Raw genomic sequence first — 19,707 nt, 5'->3', positions numbered from 1 at the left:
TAGGCGAAGGATGGCTCTAAATTTTTCTCCCCTTTCTACCCCTTCCCCCAACCATTTCACCAGCGAGATACACGTTTTCATGTGTTCTCCAGTCTGACTTCACTTGATGCCTCTGAGTTATCATGCTGGCCGCCATCACACAGAATCTCTTGGGACTGTTGAGAGTTTGAGGTCTTTGGTTTGTATGGTGTTTGGCAAGCTCGGTAGTCTTCCACAGTCAGGCTCTCTTCTGCTGCTGCTGTGTTTTGAAATTGTACGGTCTTTTTCCTTTGTTCTTTCAGACCTCTTGTTAGACTGAGAAATCCAGAATGGTGAGGAGGCTAAGCAGGCTAAGCTAAGGCTCAGGGCGAGGCTTCTTGGTTCTCCAGGGCCGTAGCTGGAGGCATTGCTGGGGTTGCCCAAAGCCTCGTTGTTTATTTCTTAGTCACTCACTTTGTTCTTGGATGAGGTTTCTAGATAAAAGAGCAGTCACTCAAAAATATTCCCACCTCTGTAGTCTTGCATGCTTTGCTGTGTGCCTCTTTGATTTTCTTTGTTCCACTACTTGATCATTGCAGCCAGAAAGAATAATGCACTATTGTTTACACAGCCTTAAAATTACTCGTCAAATATCACTAAGGTTAAGGTTACTGAACCCTGTGGATGGGAAGCAGTCATTTCTGTACTTAAATTCTACTGAGTAGGAATTCAAGCACTTTTTGTAAATGGTTTCTCTTAATACTGATGCAGTTGATCTTGAGGTTGTTTTTATTTTAAAAAAATTTAATTGTTTGTAGGAATCTGGTTATAATTGACCTGTGGCTAACCTTTCATGTGTACCTCCTAGTTCACTTGAGCATTTAGGAATGGGTTCACTAATGACTGCATAAGGGAAAAGAGCTATGTTTTTCTGTCACCCTCTAGGTTAGTGCTTCCCTTGCCATTTTTCTGCTTTCAAGGCTGTGAAGATTCTAGGAGTAAATGAAAAAAGTGTTTTAATTTCCACTGTGGCCCTGAACAGTTTCTGCCTGCGATCTGAGATAGGTCTTTCTAAGCTGACAAATAATGACGATTCCTGACTCTCCTGGGAGTTTTTCTCTCTGTGTCTGGAGTTACACTCCTCATTCTGTATCATTAAGTTGGGTCTTCTCATCAGTGGATTTGTGTGCTAAGTTCTGAGGAGCTGTCCTCCCTTTCCATGCCCTGGACTGGTGGCTTTGATCCCCCACAGTCCAGCATCCTTCATGTCCTGGGCTGGAACTCACACAGAAAGCAGGAGGAAAGGTTTTGTTTCAGGGAAGCGAGGTTATATACTGTGAGCTGTGTAGATAATTATGCATAATTTCATTTAAAGACCCGTGGCGTGAGCTAGTCCAGCTTTCGCAGAAACCTGAAAGTTAAGACATTAACCTTAAATCCCTAAGGTGTAAGTGAAGCATCTGCAATAGCTGGTCAGTGTTTGGCCTGGGCAGTTTGGTATAGTTCAGTGGCTATACCGTTTGTTTACTTTTCTAAATGAGTGTATTAATATTTCCATTTATTTATTCATTTGTCTATAGAATATCCTTTAGAGTTTTACCTTTCTAAAACATCTATGGAACTTTCCTGATAAGAATTTGCCTGCCAGTGCAGGGGACACAAATTCGATCCCTAGTTGGGAGAGATCCCACATGCTGCAGGGCAGCTAAGCCTATGTGCCACAACCACGGAAGCCCGCACGCTAAAAGCACGTGCTCCACGAGAGAAGCCACTGCAATAAGAAACCTGAGTGCTGCAACTAGAGAAAATCTGCATGCAGCAACAAAGACCCAGTCTAGCCAAAAATAAACAAAAATTTAAAAAAAAAAATCTATAAAGAGAAAGAAGATTAAAAACAGGGGTTCCGAAAAATGACCCAGTCCAGCCCCTCTGTTACAGAGGAGGGGTCCAGAGGCCACACTGCTGCTCAGAGCAGGGTCCTCCAGGCCCCTCTGCCCATGCTGTTACTTCCCCTCCAGGACAGCCTGGCACCTCACTCCTGAGAGCCCCCCAGGTCATCAGGTTCTCCATTGTTTCCCTTCTCATCCCCATCTTCCGTCCTGTCTTCTTTGTACTGTGGGATAAGCTCACCCCTGTGGTGCTCTAAGGCATACTCACTCTCCTAGCACCAGAGCGCTTTCCCATGACACTCGTCGCATCCCATCCCTTCTCAGTCAGCTCTCCTTAATGAAACATTTCCTCCTTCCGGAATCAGGCTTAGTGATGACCACATATCTTATTTCATCCTAAACAGGCCTTCAGCATAGATTCTATGTTCTTCCTTTTTACAGCTAAGAAAACTGAGGCTTAGAAAAATAATTTGCTTCTTATCACACAGCTAGTGGCAGGACAAGTGTTTGAGTCTAAGCCAGAGCTGGGAGCTTTCTCTCATTTAGATCTCACCTCTGCGGAACCCCCAAACCTGCATCTTTGGTGCCAGTGTCATCTCAGGTTCTCCTCTCCAGGTGTTTATGTTTGTAAAGACAATGTCAGATTAGATGCTAAAAACAGACAAATGGTCAGTAATGGCTAAGACTGGTTTGTTCTGTATTCTAAAAATAGTTTACTGACCTCAGCTGATGTGCCAGCCTTTGGTGTTTGCTTTCTAATCACCTTGTGGTTGAGGCCCCTGTTCTGTGAGTTTAGAATATCTTCGAAAGCACTGTAGCCAGGAGATTGTGACCTGTTTTCTAGATACATGTGTGAGAACTGCAAATGAGAAATGATACAGTGTTGAACTAGCCATTGGAAATTGTTATAAGTGAATTATTGCCTAGACATAATAACTGCCTTTTATTACTTCCTCCTGGAATAGTGTTTTTAATTTGACTGTTGCTGTTTATTAAGTATAGGCATGCTCAGTCCCTCAGTGGTGTCCAACTCTTTGTGACCCCATGCACTGTAGCCCACCAGGCTCCTCTGTCCATGGGATTTTCCTGGTAAGAATACTGGAGTGGGTTGCCATTTCCTCCTCCAGGGGATCTTCCTAACCCAGAGATCGAACCCGTGGTTTCTGCATGGCCAGCGAATTCTTTACTGCTGAGCCACCAGGGAAGCCCTAAGTATAGGCAAGGTCAATAATATTATGTATACTGTTGATCTTCATTTATTTTTTTTTTTACTGTTGATCTTTAAAATCTGCTTTGTGGAATCATCTTGCTCTTTCAACAGAGCAAACAGCACCCTAATCACTGACACTTTTCTGTTTTTATCATACGTTTATTTCATTATTTTGTTTATATGTGTGTTTTCTCTACTTTGAGCTACTCCTGACTAGCCACCCCAGTGTAAGAAAAGACCTTGTGCTTGCCCCATCCCTGCAGCTGGAAGAGTCCCTGACCTCACTGTTCCCAGCAGATCACTGATCCTGACGTGGTCCAGTAGAGGTGTCAGGGGCAGGGACTGAGTCTTAGGGGTCCTGGACACTGGGCTAATGTGGAATCCTTGCTCTGCTGCTTCGTAGGGAGGTGGCCCCAAGCACGAGGCTGAACCTCTTGGTTTTGTTTCCTCATATGTAGCACTCTTGCCTCAAAAGAGTGGTGTGAAATGATGAAGTTATATACTGAGTAAGTTCTTAGCACCTCTGGAGAAGGGAATGGCAACCCACTCCAGTATTCTTGCCTGGACAGAGGAGCCTGGCAGGCTGCAGTCCATGGGGTCTCATAGAGTTGAGCACGAATGAGCAACTGGGCCCACACACAGATGTACAAGTTCTTAGCACAGGCAGCACTCAAAAAATGTTGGTCCCCCCCCCTCTTCTCCTATGTGACCTCAGGGGCTGACATAATTTCTAGAACATTGTACTTATTCAGAATGTGTTGGAGGGGGAGTGAAAATACATTTTCCAGCGAAAATGTATTTCTTTCTGAAAATTAACTGAATCTTTCCTTCAGCCCTTACTCTCAGCAGTTAAATTCTGTGTCTTTACCTTCATCTCTCAAATGTGCACCCATAAGAGTGTTCAGAGAAATTTATCCTCTCCAGTGCTTAAGTAGCATTATTAGGAGTGACAGTGGCCAAACAAAACTAGGCTTTGTGCTTTCAGTCTTAACTCTAGTTTTTGAATGTATGTGTGTATCATGTTTTGAGCTTTGTACTCGATCACCGAGCTTTATTTTCTTGGGCTCCAAAATCACTGTGGATGGTGACTGCAGCCATGAAATTAAAAGATGCTTGCTCCTAGGAAGTAAAACTATGACCAGTCTAGACAGCATATTAAAAAGCAGAGACATTGTTTTGCCAACAAAGGTCCATCTAGTCAAAGCTATGGTTTTTCCAGTAGTCATGTATGGATGTGAGAGTTGGACCATAAAGACAGCTGAGCACCAAAGAATTGATGCTTTTGAAGTGTTGATGGAGAAGACTCTTGAGAGTCCCTTGGACTGCAAGGAGAGCCAACCAGTCAGTCCTAAAGGAAATCAATCCTAAATGTTCATTGGAAGGACTGATACTGAAGCTCCAATACTTTGGCTACCTGATCCAAAGAACTGACTCATTACAAAAGACCCTGATGCTGGGAAAGATTGAAGGCGGGAGGAGAAGGGGATGACAGAGTGTGAAATGGTTGGATGTCATCACCAATTCAAGGGACATGAGTTTGAGCAAGCTCCAGGAGTTGGTGATGGACAGGTAAGCCTGGAGTGCTGCAGTCCATGGAGTCACAAAGAGTTGGACATGACTGAGCGACTGAACTGAACTGAACTGAACTGAATGAGATCATTGGTGATAGAGGAATGAATGAAAATATATAGGCGTTTGTGAATTATATATTATGAGAGGACGTTTTCAGTTGTTGGATTTCAGACAGCTTTCTCATGTTAGTGAAGAATAATTCAAATGTTTAAAACTACGTGAGGAATTTTAAGATTGTTTCCAAATTCCACTTTTTTTCCCCTTTCTAAGTTATTTTGGCAATTTCTTATAAATAAACAGTGTATTTTGCAGAGCAAAAGACTTTGAAATTTAACATTATCCCTAATGGACTACAATTATTTAATATTTAACATGAACGCAATCTAACCTCAGATAGGCTTTTTCTACAGTTATTATAATGGCTGTAATTGCAGAAGAATACTTTGGCGTAGCAGTAGCTGCCAGCTGCAATGCCATTTGATCTAAAAAGGTCATAGTAAAAGGGACATTTAAATTAAGTTATAAATTACAATTGAAGAACAATATTTTGATGTGTGAGACCAGGGATGACAGAGCAGGAGATGTAATTCATGGGTTCATTATAGAACAGAGGTGCCTGACAGCTGAGCCGTGCCAAGGGGAGAATTTATTTGCAGCATCACGCAGACAGAAAATGGCAGCTCAGATGAGAAGCTGGAGTAGAAACTCGAAACCTTGTGGTAATACGCAGAGTTTATGCTAATCAGACTGCCCCAGATCCAGTGATGTTTAATGATTGCTGTAATATAAATGAGATGTTCGGACATGTGCACATTTTCAATCTTATTTAAATTAAGACCTCGTCCTTGCTCTATAAAATAGCACACTTTATAACCAGGCATTAAGGTTGATTCTCTCACCTCCCTGTCCAGTGTACAGATTTGCTGAAATTTCGGAATTGTTTAGGCAGGAGAGTTAAAGCTTGGAACAAGAATTCTATCCATGGCAGCTTTGAGGAAGGATATAATTTAGTGTTTATAGCGATCCATGAGAAGTTCAATCATGAGTTAATTAAACTGTAGGCAGTCATTAAGTATTATTTATTCTTTCGAGAAGCTTGCCAGTAAAGCACTTATATATATTAAATTATAGAAAGTAATAAGCAGGGAATGATTTGTCAGGCTGAGTGAGAGGAGCAGGTTTAACTTGGGCAATTACGCAGAAATGTGTTTTTCTTCTTGTGGCCTGACCCTTCCTTCCTACTAATCACAGAGAGGTCAGGGGCTGTCACAGGACACTCGAGGCTGTGTAGTCCCCAGCACCGTGTGCACCTTGAACCTGCAAGTGTTTAAGAATCTTTTGTAATAGCTGTGCCACTAAACTATTACTCCCCATGATGGTACTGCTGGACAGTTTATAGCTGTTTGGTCTTTCAGGGTATCTTGTCACATGGTGTCTCGTTTATTGCTTTTCATGGTCCTTTGACACAGTGAGGGGTTGATGTTGTTAGTCCCACTTGACAGAGATGAGAACCTCAACTCAGCCGGTTTGTGGTGAAGCGCCTAACAGGCATCTGTCTCCCTGCTCTGACCTGGCGCCTTGCTCACACTCATGAGGCTGCAGAGCCCTTGACTGTGGGAGTGGTTGTGCAGGCGGGCTGCTGAGCACCTGGAATCTTTGAGTTGTTTAGAGCATATTATACAGCAGCCAGCTGTGCCCAGTTACAGAGGGCACCAGGTCCCTGGTGGTGTGTCATTCGGTGTTGCCATTCAATTTGTTAAGCAGAACCAAACTAGGGGTTTGCTACTAGAAGCTGCTATTGTTTTTAGCACCGTCACACCCCCGGTCCACTCTGCTAGTGTGCTAGGGCCATCTTAGCCATCTTTGGTGGCGCTTTATGTGACATTTAGAGTTGCTCAGGAGCTCTTGTTGAATGAATGGAAGGACAACAGAGAATGTGATGACAGCAGCCTCCCTCTGGGGCTCTGGTGTCCCTTGGGTCTCAGGGCAGCAGAAGGCATGGTCGAGGAGAGTGGACAGCTGGTCGGGGAAGAGCCACCTGGACTCTCTGACAGTGAACAAACCAGAATTGAAGGGAAGAGCCCAAGCTGAGCATTCTGTGGAGCAAATTCTGGGAACCAGCTGACGGACTGCTGGGAAACAGCAAAGCAAAGAGAATTCCATTCCACGATGGGGTGACTTAGAGGCTAGTGCATAGGTGAAAAATCACCATTTTGTTATCAGATCTCCCAGATACTGACCTGTGGTTTAGGGGAAGATGACTTTTATCGCTAAAAGTGTGCCTTTTATGTGCCTAAGTGTGCCTAAGTGCAGACCTGCAGTTCAGTGATGTGGAAGCGGCAGATTTACAAGTGCATGCTTCACTGATCATCGGATTAAAACACACACACGTATGCTTACAGACATGTGCACATGCACACCCTGTGATGATGAGTTTGAAAACAGTGGTTTCTGTGGAATGACTTCCTGCGCTACTGGCTGGCAGGTCATGGTGACAAGTCTAGGTTCTTCTCTCTACGGGAGCTTGTGAAGATTAGAAGCTGACTGAGTAAGAATGCTCTGTCCTGGTGCCTACTTTTTGCACTCATGTTGACCCAGTAGCTCCAAGATGGTACATTTCTCTGTACATTAAAATTGCTTTAATCCCAGATTTTCCCAATATGTCTTGGCTGCAAAATGAACAGAAAGGTCTACTTACCTTGCTTTAATTGCTCTTCTAAGACTACAGAGTGAAGCTGTTTAAGGGTCTTGATTGCAATTTCTTTGAGCAGTCTTCTCTAGGGTAATGATAGCAAATCTTATTCACAGTGAAGAACCTTTTACCTTAGCCATATTGGGCACTGAATTTCCCATACTGATGTACCCATGTGGTCGTAATCAGGTTTTTCAAATTTGGAACCCACATATTTTTCACAGGTTCAGATTGTTCCAGTTCTTCAGAGTTTGACACAGTATTAGAGGGGAATATTTTCATTGACAATCTTTAGAGATTTGAGATAGCCAGTATTTTGGTAAACTTACAAACTCTTAATTTACATGAGGAATACAGTTGGAACTACTAGTTAAGCTCTAGCTCAAACATTATTTTGGCCCCAGTCTGAAGAAAAACAAATCTTCATAATCCTCCAGAAAACAAATCCTTTTTAAGAAGTGCTTTTTTGTGCCTGATACAGTATATTAAGCAAAGAAGGTGGAACCCAGCAACCCAGCCTTTTAGGACCCTAGGGTATAGATGTAACTTTGGGTGAACGTGTCACATGAGAACAGTTCTTTAATCTGCTTCTCAGCCCAGCATTTCTGATGCCCATTTCCTGTGCTTTCCTGGCTCTGTCTGTCCCCCTCACCCAGGAGAGCGTCTGGCACCGTTTAGCCCTCAGTACATGTTTGCAGAAGGAGTGAAGGATGTCCTGAACTCCCAGTAATTTTCCCAAAGTGCTAGATAGATATTCAAAGAAACAATGTGGGCTGAAACAACTGTTAATATGTTAAAAGCCCATCTTTAGTAAATATAACTGAAGTGTTTCTTTAAAAATGTAACACTCTCAGAACGTCCTCAGATTCAATTGCTATAAAGTGGGAATAACTGTTTGCAACGTTAAGAAGGAGCTTGTTGAGAAAGGTCCCTTTGGGTTCTCTGGGAGGAGGGCATGCCAGGACAGAACCTTGTACTGACCTTCATGAATTCGTGATGACAGCACAGTCGCTCCTGACTCCATGTGTTCAATCACTATTTGTCACTATTGTTAAATAGTCCCACACTTTTACTTTTCAGGTGTGTTTTTGGCAGAGACAGAGGAGGTGGACACTCTGGATACTTGTTGGGTTCATGGCGTGGAAAGGTCAGGAATAGGCCTATTTGTAGAAGACAGGCTGACAGTGGATCCCATGAGCGGAGGGAATTAATTACCTGTTATTCAGCTTACCACATACATCACAACAGCTTTGTCAGGGAAAGTGTGTTCTGAACAAAGGAATCACATATGCGAGGATGTGTTTGAGGGGAAACTCTCTACTAAAGCACCTCATGAGACTGGGGGCGCCATGCAAGCAGGAGCACCCTCCTTGAAAAACCAAACAACCCTGAGTGCAGCAGGTCCCTCAGAGCATTTCTTCCAGCTCATTTAAAGCTCTTCTTGGTTCACCAAAAGGCAGGAATGTCATAGGGATTCATGACTTAACTTCATTCACTTGTTCACTTTTGAAATGGGCCCTGTGTTCTTAAGAGTAATTTCCTGTTATCAGCCATGTAAGATTTAATTTTTTTTCTGTGTACTGTACTGGAGTTTTAATCAAATTTCATTAATTATTAACATGAATAATTATGTGAAACATAAGTGGTTTTGTTTATAGTTTAACAATTTTTTTCTGTCTCTGGAAAGGCTACTCTCTAATCTAGAAAATTAATGAAAATTGGATAGAGATGACTTCCTTCATTTTTTTCTCCTTCCTTCTAAAAATAAATAGCTAACACTCATTTAGCATACTATGTGCCAGGTACTTATAAGCAATTTTACATGTAGTTTCTAATGTTATCCTCACAGTAGCCCTGAAAGGCAGATGCTATTATTATATGCATTTTTAAAAAATGATAAAATTGAGGCCCAAAGAGGATAAGTAACTTGTCCATGGCCACACATCTAGTAAGTGGTAGAGCTAGAATTCCACTCCAGATAATCTGGCTCCAAAGTCCATTGTTTTTCATCACTTTCTGTATAATTACCCCATTTACTGTAATTACCTCTTATAAAATACTGTTAATTTGCCATGAGCTTTTTATTCAGAATTCATGATTTGATCAACTTGCATTGATTTCAGAGTATCACTAACATGTTGTTGTTCAGTTGCTAAGTCATGTCTGACTTTTTGTGACCCCATGAAATGCAGCACGCCAGGCTTCCTTTTCCTTCACTGTCTCCGGGAGTTTGCTCAAACTCATGTTCATTGAGTCAGTGATGCTATATAACCATCTCATCCTCTGCTGCCCCCTTCTTCTCCTGCCTTCAATCTTTCCCAGCATCAGGGTCTTTTCCAATGAGTTGGCTCTTCACATCAGGTGGCCAGAGTATTGGAGCTTCAGCCTCAGTCCTTCCAATGAATGAATATTCAGGGTTGATTTCCTTTAGGATCGACTGGTTGGTGCTTTTTAAAAAATTAAATAGCTATGCAGTTTTTCCCTTTATTCAGTTCTGATCCTTGCTGTTAAGCTCTCATTATAGATGCTAATTATATTATAGAACTTGGCAAATATCTGCTTGTTCTGGATCTTAGGCAAGGTATGAAAATCTAACTTTTTATTTTATATACTTCTGAAAGGAGGCCAGTTGAACAGTTTTCAAACATTTGCAAATTCTAATATTTTAGTATAGTATTTCATTTATTTAGTATAATATTTATAGTATACTATTTTTTAAATCCTCTAACAATGAATATCATAAAAAATACGCAAGTTCATATCTAGCATCCATATTTTTTGTGTACACCCACCCATATCCACACCCAACCACCACCAAAAAAAAGATTCAGCATTAATCATTGATTGTAGGTGTTTTTGGTTTTTTTTAAGGTAGTTGTCTTAGTAATTAATTTCTAGTCTGGATATCTGTGGGTAGTCTGGACTTGGAGTAAATGGGGATCCTCTAAAATGTGAGACTAACTTGGGAAATTTTGATTTTTAATAACTTTGTGTTTTGATGAATGAGCAATGAAAATGGATATTTAACTTCCAATAGCAGTCAAATAGTTATAGGAGAGATTTGCTATATCCAAAATTTTTATTTATTTGTTCATCCATTCATCCATCCAAACAAATAAACAAATTATGACTTACTAGTAAAGTTTGCACCTTATTTGTACTGAGGATTTGCAAATGCTGGTGAATTTTTCAAATGAGGGATTGAAGCACTTGTGGAAAGATCAGCATGTCCCCTGCGGGCGGGTGTTGTGTTCACTGCTGTGTCCCCAGGGTCTGGTGTGTGGCCTGCACCATAATAGGTATTCAGCTAACATCAGACTGAATGAACCTGAAGACACTGAGGTGGACATTTGGGTTGAGTCTATCAAGGGACAGTAGTTGAAGGCCTTTATTTATTAACTCAGCAAGTATCTCTGTGTATCACCTTATGCTATGGATGGTGTTAGTTCCTGGAGGTATAGGTCTCAGCCAGAACAAATGCCCCTATCAGAGAAGTAGACTTTAGAAAGAAAGGGCAGTTCCCGGTGAGAAATCTGGAGAGGCAGCCACAATTTGGGGAGGTCAATATGAGCAGAAGGATCATTCTCTCTGCTCTTTCTCTTCATTGTCCACGGGTGGAGACTCAGGAACCAGAGGTAGACATGGTCATAGGAACCAACGCAGGCGTATCTTTGCAAGATGGAGAGGGGTCAGGGGTGCCAGGCATTGACTAGGGTTGCAAAGGATATGGAGTATAAAAGCATTCCGTGTTCCCTGGTGGTCCAGTGGTTAAGAATCTGCCTGCTAATACAGGGGACATGAGTTCAATTCCTGGTCCAGGAAGATTCCACATGCTGCAGAGCAGCTAAGCCAGTGAGCCACAACTATTGAGCCTGTGCTCCACACAAGGGGCTTCCCTTATGGCTCAGCTAGTAAAAAACCCACCTGCAATGCAGCAGACCTGGGTTTGATCCCTGGGTTGGGAGCATATTCTGGCCTGGAGGATTCCGTGGAGTGTATACTGTAGGAGGTCGCAAAAAGTCAGATATGACTGAGCGACTTTCACTTTCACTTTCCACAAGAGTAGCCCTGGCTCACCACAACTAGAGAAAAGTCTGCATATAACAATGAAGACCCAGCACAGCCAAAAATAAATAAATCTTAAAAAAAAAAAAGAAAAAGACCAGAGAGAAAGTCCAGTCTTAAAAGGACCGTGTAGATAAACCAGCATCTTCATTTATATGTGCTAAGAAGTTGGTAATACTGTTACATAATTAGATTTAAAGTTTTTATATTTATATACTTGAAATTTTTTTTTAGTGAAATCACAGGTGAAAGACTTAAGATGTGTTAATGGGAAAGAACATAATCTGTCATGCCTTTAGGCCACTTTGAGGGAAATGGGACAAGATTAGGGGTCACATAGGCTGGGTTTGAGTCTTAGCTCTACCGCCTGCTGGCTTAATATGGTTGAGTACCTTTACTCGACCTTTCCATGCCTCCATCTCCTCATCCATAAAATGGGTGATGAGGGTTCCTACTCCGTAGATTAACTGAGAGAATACTTTCCTCATAGGATTAAGAAAGATAATGAGTGCGTGGAAGGTGCTGTAGCAACAGCCTAGGCCAAATGTTCCATAAATGTTACTATTGGTCTTCATCTTGTTCCTGTCATTGCCAGAATGTTCTCTCCCCTGCTTGTGTCCTTCTCCTAGAACAGCTGGATCTGGGGGGTGGTTGGATATAAGCCAGTTATGACACTGGCTAAAGTGACACAGTCTCGTGTGCCCGTCTCATGACTCTCCTGTTAGAGTAAATGAAGGATCCCCTTTTTATTGATTTGCTTCCAGCTCTGTTATTTGGTGTAATGAACAAACTAAAGTTGTCATTATTGTTTTAGCTCCATGAAAGCGGCTATGATGCTGGCAAAGCTCTGCAGCGGCTGGTGAAGAAGCCTGTGCCCAAGCTGATTGAGAAGAGCTGGACCGAGGATGAAGTGGTGAGCGGGCGGGAGTTGGCCTTGGGTCTGCTCTGGGGCATGAGGGGCGGCTGGGCCTGCTGCTCACCGCGTCCCCAGGATCCGGTCATGGCTGCATTCTGCCCATGGCATCTGTCAGTCAGGATAAAGAGGCTTTGAACCTCATAATTGTATGGAAAGACTTGAGTTTAGTCAGCATTGGTTTCATAGAAAATGGGAAAGATTTCCCCAGGTGTCATGGAAAGAGAGAAGAAATTAATAGTTGCTCTTTTAAAAAATTAGTTTGTGTTGGTTGGTTTGTTTGGCTGCATGCTAGCTTTTGATACCTCCTTCTGTTAAGACTCAGTCATCTTAGAACCAGTTGATACTCTCTTTTGATTAGGGCTGCACCTTGTTTTTATTGTGAAGTCTGGTAGGGTCTCTAACCTGCGAAAAGACAGTAGTCAAGAGCAGGAAACACAGACTTTAAGTCAATATCGGATCTTTCATATTCATTCTGTTACTGCAGCCTATTAAAGAAGGTGGGAAGATAGAAATGTACCCAGAAGTACATGTTTTCAAACTCATGGATTTTATCCCAGCAGAAAGAGTTCTGCTTTAGCTCTCCATCCCCCACCTTGTGACTTTGGGGAGAAGAATTGCTACACAAGGCGGGGAGATTTCTTGTGCTTTTGCAAATACAGTCTTCAGTATGAGCATCACCACTTGACATTTGCCCTTGAGGCTGACCGAGATTAAGATGAGAGCTGGCACTGATACGCATATTGATTGATTGTGAGTTCCTTGCCTGTATTTAAAAATAGCCTAAGGGACAGTGTTTAGAAACTGTATGGCTTTCCTGGTCCCGCTCGATCATGTTTTCAGCAGTATTTATCAAGTGCTTGTTATATGCCAGGTGCTGTGTTAGGTACCATCAAGGGAAACACAGGGCCCCACCTCAAGAGGGGAAACCACCTGTAAATCAGTGTGTGCTGAGGAAAACAGTGGGCAGGGGGTGGGGGTGAACCGGGTAGGGGTCTAGCTTCTGTGAAGAGGCAAGCCTTTTGTATATTGAGGGCCCTAAGGTGAAAGCATGCCTGACATTTGGAGGAATATGCAGGAATATGTCTGAGGGGAGAGCAGCAGGAGAGGTGGGGGGCAGGGAGGGTCCCCCAGAGGACAGGTTGGGTGGCCTGAGGACCCGTGTTCGGAGTCTTGCTGTTTGCCCTGCATGTGTGGCTTCCGAGCACAGGGTCTCCATCTGCCAGTGGCTCTCTGGCTGCTGCTTCAAGCAAGAGTGGCTTCAGGGCTATGTGAGAGCCTAGGCCCAGGACTGGTGACCCAGCGGCACAGCAGCGAGTGGTGGTAAGAAGTGGTGAAATCCTGGGTGTGTGCCCAGGGAGGTTGTTCGTGGCATGCTGTGGATGAGGGCAGCAGGGGTTGAGAGGAGTAAGGGAAAAATCAGGAGGCAGCAAGGAGGGGTCGAGATGCCGAGATGGTCCTTGAAGCTTCCGTAAGAGAGCGTCAGCCTTCCCAGCGGTCCCTCAGTTCGTCAGAGTGTTGATGAAGTCGATTTCGCAGCTTTGAAATGGAGAATGTGAAAGTTTACCCAATTAGTAAAGAGATGCAGATAGCTCAAACTTTTGTCCTTGAGACAGTGGCCAAAGTAAAAATGTTAAACTCAACAGTGTTGAAAAGTCACATATTAAAAAACTAAAAATAGAGTTGCCATATGATCCAGACATCCCATTTCTGGGCATATATCCAGAGAAAACTCTAATATGAAAAGATACATGCACCACTGTTCACAATAGTTAAGACACAGAAGCACCCTAAATGCCCATAGACAGATGATTGGATAAAGAAGATGTGGGTGTGTGTGTGTGTGTGGGTGTGTGTGTGTGTGTGTGTACATAAAATGTAATATTACTCAGCCTAAAGAAAGAATGAAATAATGCCATTTGCAGCAACATGGATGGGCCTAGAGATTATCATACTAAGGGAAGTAAGTCAGAGAAAGACAAATATACGATATCACTTATAGGTAAAGTCTGATATGACACAGGTGAACTTATTTATGAAACAGAAACAGATTCATAGATATAGAAGGCAAACTTACAGTTACCAAAGGGGGAACATGGCATGGGGGAGGGATAAATTAGGTGTTTGGAATTAATAGACACAAACTACTCTGTATAAAAAAGATGAACAACAACAACAAAAAACTCTATATTGAATAAGGTTCCCTGTGCTGTACAGAGAACTTATATTCAGTATGCTGTGATAAACCATAATGAGTATGGTATGAAAGTGATATGGTTTGTGATAAATTCTAACAAGTATGAAGAGAGTATGAAAAAATATTTATGTTTCTATTACTGAATCACTGCTGTACAGAAATTAACACAACATTTTAAATCAAGTATACTTCAGTTTTTTAAAAAAAAGTCATGGATGTTGTTTCCCACTGTAGATCTATTTATGTGAGAAGAAGTAAGAGATTTGATGGGTAAAAATGTTAAATTCTACACAAAGCCTTTGTGGAAGACAGACATAAGGAGATGAAAAGGCTGGGACAGTCGTGGACAGTGGCCCACCCTAGGGCCTGTCCGCATGGATGTCCCCTGACAGCTGCTTTCCAGACTCAGGCTCCTCGCTTGGTCTGGACTCTCCTCTCCTTCCACCTTCATGTGCCCACCCCCGCCCCGCCATCATCCCTCACTTTTCACTCCTGCCTCCCCAGCCCCTTTCTCTTTCCCCCTCCATTCACTCCTCTGTTGACCTTTCATTCCCTCTGTGCCTTTTACATTCCTGCTGAGAAGAGCTGGCTTCCTTCCCTGACAGTATTTGCTTATATCGGACACAGTGTGGGCAGTGTCCCCTCTGCTGCCTCTTGGGGACTTGGAGCAAATGGTAGGGTGAAGGGTGGTCAGGAACCTGACACATGGGGAAAAGCCCGGCTTAATTCTGAAAAGTGTAACAGGACTCCAGAGTGCCACTCACTCCCAGCCCAGGATAATCATCTCTAACCGCATACATCCTTGTCAGTCTGGGCTCATTTTTACCATGTTTGTTTTAGTGCATGTTTTAAGAAATGTTTTGGCAGTCATCCAGCCCTTGCAGAGCCCAGGGATCAAATGGTTCCTTTACTCATAGGAAGTTAAGTTCACTTTCTAAAATCTCAACAGGGAATGAGGGAGGGTGATTGAGTAATTGATAGGCTGAGGGAAGCCTCACCTGAACTGTCCAGATCATCTCTCTGAATCGTTTTATGTGGCAGTAGGGCACATAAACCAGCATTGCTCTTAACCTGGAGCCTGGTTTTAGCAGTGAGTGAATACCTGATCTGTGCGTGCACCCCTCCTACTGAAATTCCCACATTTTCTCACCCCAGGAATCAGAAGATTTAAGCAAAATAAATGGGCCCCAACTCAAATAAATACATGGACCTGCCTCTTTTGTCCGTTTCAGTGTTCTGTATACTTGGATGCTCTAGTTATGTTTAAATTTCATTGGCTCCAGTATATGAGTTTGACCAGCTGCCAAGCATGTGACCCAACTCCAGCATCGATGCACTTGCTTTCCTTTGCACAGACATGAATGGAGCACCGTGTGAGAGGGTTGGCAGGGAGCACCTGCCCTAGGGCCCCTGGCTGTGCTGAGAGTGGGAACCTCCTGACCCTGTGGGTCTTCTGCCCTGGGAACAGACTCCTCTCTCTCTCTTGCCAACCCAGACCCTAAGGTTCAACATCGAGGCACTCCCCTGCTGAACTAGGTCTGCATCCTTTATTGGCTGCTCCTGAAGCCTCTGTGCTGCCATCACCAGCTTTGTTCCTCACGGTCTTTATTTCTGAGTTGATTGTCCTTCTAGTTCGTAGACTTATGAAGAGTGAGGACTTTCTGATGGTGAGAGTAATGTCTCTGCCTTTGAGGCACTTGAGTATTGACAACTCTTTATTTAAGATGATTGTTTTTAAACTTCATTCTAATTGACACTGTCCTCAATCCAGCATTTAATGGTTAATAATTATGCATCAGCACCAGGAGAAAAACTTTTATATGAATCCAGTGATGCATATAAAAGGAAACCTTAAAAGTTTACTTTTGAGATAAGTTCCCAAATTATGGTTAATACTATCACCAGACCTCTTCTTCCGAGGTCTTTCAGATAGCCATTAATTCTTGAGCTCTTAGGCCTCAGAATTAAACAACAGGAGGCCTTTCATTTCACACTTCCTCTCAGTAATTTCTTAGACACTTGGTGTGTTGTTACAGATATGGTATTTCTTATTGAGGTTGCCTTAGGACTGAGATACTTTAAATTCTATTGAACTGATGCCAGATTTGTGCCAATTTCTGTCAAATTCTAAGCCAGATAGTGACAAAAGAACTCTGTTTTAGAGGAGAGACTGTTGGAAACACCTTGGTAGCTATCTCGTGGGGAAGTCTTTCAGGCTAAATAAACCAGGTCAGATCAGAGGAGCATTTTTGCTTTAATTTATGAAGCTATTGAACCCCTGACATGGGCAAGGATGGAGCCCACGTCAGTGACTGGCTGCTGCCTTGGAGAGTGATATTGCTGGTTAACCAGTTTCATTTACAGCATGCTAAAAATATTGTTCCTTTTCAGGAAACCATCCAAATCAGTAGAACTCAGGAAGAGAAAGAGGAGGAAAGTACAGATCAGAACTTAAAAAAAAAAACAAAAACCCTAGATTATTAGGTTTTTAATTAAACATGATGAACACATTTAAATATAACACAAAGGCCCCAGGGCTGAACTGCGCCTAATCGAAACAGATTAAGCCACCCTTCCATGCTCGGGTAGTTATTAATTCTGTTTGTTTATGCATGCAAGCTGAAGGGAGCATTTGCGCCCTTGTGTTGTTGCTTATTGCACTGGGATTCCATTGCTTGCTTGGTGCTGTGCTCTTAATTAGCATTCAGCTGTTGATTATGGAAATACTGGGGGTGCTAATTGAATTCTTTTTAAAATTCAGGGCCTGCATTTTCCTTGTGGAGTTTGGCCTGCCTTGCAAGGTTGTAAGATTGGGTGCCTCACTGAGCTGTGCGTTTCACCCTTTGCTTCCCATCCACTTTGCTATGTTTCAGGAATTACTTTTGTGCTGAAATAGCTTTCAGCATAATTCCAGGTGTTACATAAAGGAGAGGTTGTGTTGCTTTGGATGTCCCTGCAGAGTGCTTCTGTTTCATCTTGGGTAACTAACTTTTGGAGGTTTCCTTGGTGGCTCAGAGGGTGAAGAATCTGCTTGCAATGCGGGAGACCTGAGTTGAATTCCTGGGTGGGATCCCCTGGAGAAGGGAATAGCAACCCACTCCAGTATTTTGCCTGGAGAATTCAATGGACAGAGGCGCCTGGTGGGCTACAGTCTATGGGGTTGCGAGCAGTCGGACACGACTGAGTGACCAACACTTTCACTTTCAAAAGCTATAACTTTTATCTTGAAATATATGTGTGTGCTCAGTCTCTCAATTGTGTCTGACTCTTTGCAACCCCATGGACTGTAGCCTGCCAGGCTCCTTTGTCCATGGAATTCTCCAGGCAAGAATACTGGAGTGGGTTGCCATTTCCTACTCCAGGGGCTCTTCCCAACCCAGGGGTGGAACCAGTGTCTCTTGCTTCTCCTAAATTGGCAGGCAGATTGTTTACCACTAGCGCCACCTAGAAAGCCCCATTTTGAAATATGATTCCCTTTAAATATTTCATACCAACTTTGATGTAATACATTGAGGTGAACAACCTAGATACAGATAACCTCTGAAATTTTTTATCCAAAAAGAGTTAATCCATGGTGACAGTAAACCTTAATTGGTCACGTACATGGATTTTACAGATTCATAAATTTTAAAACATCTGAACCATCTTTCAGTTAAAACTCCATTTATCATAAACATAAATAGAAATCCTTCTTTTGAAGTTGACATGACATGGGAGACTAATTCTCTGAATATCTGTAATCCAGTGAACCCGGGCCACTGGTCAAGGAATTACTCACATGGAGTACACAGAGCCCTTGCCACAGCAGCACCTTCCAAGGCCTTTGTTTTGCCCTTTTTGGACTGTCTGCTCAAGAAAACATTGTTTTCATTGTTCACTATTTTCAAGCCAGGCATCTGGATGTGCCAGAAGACAGAGCTGCTTAGTGGGGCAAAAATACAATGAATTTTATTTACTGTTTGTGTGGCAGCTGTAGAAAATGGAATTCACAGCAGAACCGAAGTTAAGGCCCTACAGCAGCAGGAGGTGGTGGAGGTGAAAGCCGGGGGGGCGGGGCGCCTACAGCCCAGGATTACCAACCTGCACATGTAAGCGTTAGGATGTCCGTAATCTTCGTGTTCGGTTTTAAATGTTATATATTCAATATAGGAGAAGGCTTAATTGAATTATATTTATTTTAGGAATGGTCCAGTTTCCAGAGTTGTGGAACATTTTATATTATCTTTCAAGAAATGTTGATGAACCTGTAGGTCATCCAGTATGAATCCATTCATTTTCTTCTTCTTTTTTAAATTTTATGTGGCTCTTTCTCTTTTGTGAAAACATTATTATAAAAACATTAAAGGGAAGTTGATCTCCCCACTGTCTCACATTTTCCTTGTTTCATACTCTCTTCAAAGCACTTTGTTTCATGTACCTACATCATTTTATGTCATTGTAAACTTATATAAACTGAGTCATAACATTAAAATTCTCACTTCCTAAAGAAATCTTAATCTGAAAATTTTTACAGTTTGCTTAGAACCCAAAATATAGATATACTGTATTTAGTGCAACTCATAATAGGTACTCAGTAAATTTTAAATTGGATGAAAGTAGTTTTTTCTCTCTATTGATTACCCTTCCTCCCATTTTAAACTAAATTGGTAACTATTTCTTATGAACAGCTTAATCCTTAGATATGAAAGTAGAAAAAAGAAAAGGAAAAATTATAATGTATGTTGCATATAATGTATGTTCCATACATTGTACATATAAGTAATATACATGTTGCTCATGTTACATATTCTTATTATGGTCCATGGTAAGAATCAGGCCTTACTATTAAAAAAGGAAGATGTAAATTTGGGTAAAATTTGCCTAATGTTTCAGATATTAGTGAAACTAAACTATCTTTTCTGTAATTGACTCCCATCAGCCTTTGAATCAAACTCTTGCTTAAAGAAGTCAATAGTGTGGATAGAGTGGAATTTATTGTCAAGTCCTTTTGGAAATGAAACACCAAATTAAAAATCAATTATATGTGTAGAAAAGTTGGTGTAAGGCAATCAATTTTGTCAAGTTAGTTTGCAGAAAGATTCTACTGTGTAACAAGCTGTGAAAAGAACTGTACTTTAGAGTCCTTTAGTAAATGAAATAAGTCAAGCATTGGAAGGGGAGAGATATTTCAAAAATTTATTTCAGTGTTTCATATCAGTAGAAGTTGCCTCT

The 19,707-nt window shown here is 42.1% G+C and overlaps 1 protein-coding gene across 6 annotated transcripts in view; it reads left to right on the top strand.

Annotated features, from left to right (window-relative positions):
- The window catches only part of RERE (arginine-glutamic acid dipeptide repeats), a 435,792-nt gene that overhangs the window by 330,454 nt on the left and 85,631 nt on the right, over positions 1-19,707 (top strand). For all 6 annotated transcript variants that reach the window (XM_043486137.1, XM_043486136.1, XM_043486133.1 and 3 more), the window contains one exon: positions 12,201-12,299. In XM_043486137.1, coding sequence (XP_043342072.1) covers positions 12,201-12,299 — 99 coding nt within the window. The remainder of the gene's footprint in view (positions 1-12,200; positions 12,300-19,707) is intronic.

The sequence above is a fragment of the Cervus canadensis genome, chromosome 13 (assembly GCF_019320065.1).
Source record: "Cervus canadensis isolate Bull #8, Minnesota chromosome 13, ASM1932006v1, whole genome shotgun sequence".
In the NCBI taxonomy this organism is placed as follows: Eukaryota; Metazoa; Chordata; class Mammalia; order Artiodactyla; family Cervidae; genus Cervus; species Cervus canadensis.
The sequence above is the reverse complement of the archived record's forward strand: the minus strand, read 5'-3'. Positions and strand labels throughout refer to the sequence as shown.